This window comes from Echinops telfairi, unplaced genomic scaffold, assembly GCF_000313985.2.
Source record: "Echinops telfairi isolate 266 unplaced genomic scaffold, ASM31398v2 ScPeMD7_7414;HRSCAF=8452, whole genome shotgun sequence".
Classification (NCBI taxonomy): domain Eukaryota; kingdom Metazoa; phylum Chordata; class Mammalia; order Afrosoricida; family Tenrecidae; genus Echinops; species Echinops telfairi.
In genome coordinates this window covers 455,169-456,870 of record NW_022111314.1, presented here as the reverse complement: position 1 = coordinate 456,870, position 1,702 = coordinate 455,169, and the positions used below count along the sequence as shown (strand labels likewise).

Below are 1,702 nucleotides of genomic sequence, written 5' to 3'. Positions count from 1 at the left end.
GGGTGTCCCTCCCGGTCCTTCCCTCTGGCTGCCTGAGCAGGAAGAAATGTTCACCTTGAGCAACCGGGCCAGGCCAAAGTCGGCCACCTTGCAGGCCTGGTCTTCACCCACAAGCACGTTCCTGGCGGCCAGGTCCCTGTGCACCACGCGCTGCTCCTCCAGGTAGCCCATGCCCTCCGCCACCTGGCGGGCAAAGCTCAGCAGGTGGGCCAGGCTCAGGGCCTTGCCCTCAGGACCTGCGGAGCAGGGGGTGTCACTTGACCCTCTGCCTTCTGCCTCACTGAGACCCCTAGTGTCATGACAGGCCAGGCCAGGCCTGCATGAGGGCCACCCCTGCTCCTCAGCCACCAGCCTGACCTCCAAGAGTCCAAAGACCAAAGGGCCCACAGCCAGCCACACATGGGCAATGTCGACTCCAAAACGTGGCCCCTGCCAGCCTCAGCCTAGTAGGGACAGGATTTGAACACGCGCGCACGCACAGGCACGTCTGCCCTGTGGACTGCGAACCTGGAGCTGGTGCCACTGTCACATGAGTTAGGGAAGTGGGGGTGAACAGGCAGCTGGGTCATTCCCCGTGGGCTATGGGGGCGTGGGGGGCGGGTGTTTGGGCAGGGCCACTTGACATAGGTTTGCCTGGAGCTGGGGCGGGCATGGCTGGGAGTGAGGTCAGCCACGGTGAGGGGGATTCCCCCAGGGCTCAGACTCCATTAGGTCCGAGTAGGGCGAGGCTAGGGAGAGAAATCAGGGCTCAATTTGGGGCAGGGAGGGGCCGTGGGCCGAGGGGCGGGGCCAGGATGGGGCGGGTTGTGTGGATACCCAGGCAGGCGAGGTGAGGTGAGCCGGATCAGGAGGGCACAGGGGCGGAGGAAGGGGCGGGGCAACCGCAGGGATGAGGCAGGAGACCACCAGGGTCCGGGGATGGGACCCGGGCGGGCGCGGGGCGGCTCCGGACAGGGGCTGGGGTGAGGCTAGGGAGGCCCCGTAGGATGGGGACCGCAGCGGAGGGCGCGCGGCGCTCGGCGCCACTCACCGCCCAGGTAGGCCTGCAGGTTGCCCTTGCGCATGAGCTCGGTGACGATGTACACGGGCTCGCCCGCGGAGCACACGGCGTGCAGCCGGATGAGCCGCTCGTGCCGCAGGCTCTTGAGCGTGTGGATCTCCTTGGCCAGGTCTGCGAGCTTCATGTGGGCTGCGGGGGTCGTGGGGCAGAGGCGGCTGAGGACGCGCGCTGGCGCCCTGGCTGACCCAGCCGCCGGGACCCTGCGGGGCACCCACCTGACGTGATGATCTTGATGGCCACCGGCGCTGAGCCCAGCCACAGGCCTTCCCACACCTCCCCGAAGTAGCCCTGGCCCAGCTTCCTCCGCAGCGCGAACTCCGAGCGCGGCCGCTCCCACTCGTCCTGCTCCGGGGGCTTCTGCGGGTTGGGGCTCTCAAGGCTTCTGCCAGGGCTCCCCAGTACAGGGGCACTACCAGCCGAGGAGGGGTCTGGGGTGGGGGTGGAGTGCAGCCGTCCCCCAGGCCGCCAGCCCCGGTTCACATATGCTCTGAGCTCCAGTGGACACAGGGGAGCCAAGTGCCTGGCCCAGGGCCTCAAAGCTAAGTGGCCCCTTTGTCCAAGCCCACATCCGGCCACAAACCCTCATTACTCTGCGGCTGGGCTGGGCTGTTAATTAAAGGTCTGCGGGCCAGGAGACGGGGG

The 1,702-nt window shown here is 67.7% G+C and overlaps 1 protein-coding gene across 1 annotated transcript in view; it reads right to left on the bottom strand.

The window, feature by feature from the left end:
- Positions 1–1,702, bottom strand: part of SRMS (src-related kinase lacking C-terminal regulatory tyrosine and N-terminal myristylation sites) — a 6,727-nt gene that overhangs the window by 695 nt on the left and 4,330 nt on the right. The window contains exons 4-6 of the mRNA XM_004716036.1: positions 1,276–1,417; positions 1,031–1,189; positions 55–236 (exon numbers count right to left, since the gene is read on the bottom strand). Coding sequence (XP_004716093.1) covers positions 55–236; positions 1,031–1,189; positions 1,276–1,417 — 483 coding nt within the window. The remainder of the gene's footprint in view (positions 1–54; positions 237–1,030; positions 1,190–1,275; positions 1,418–1,702) is intronic.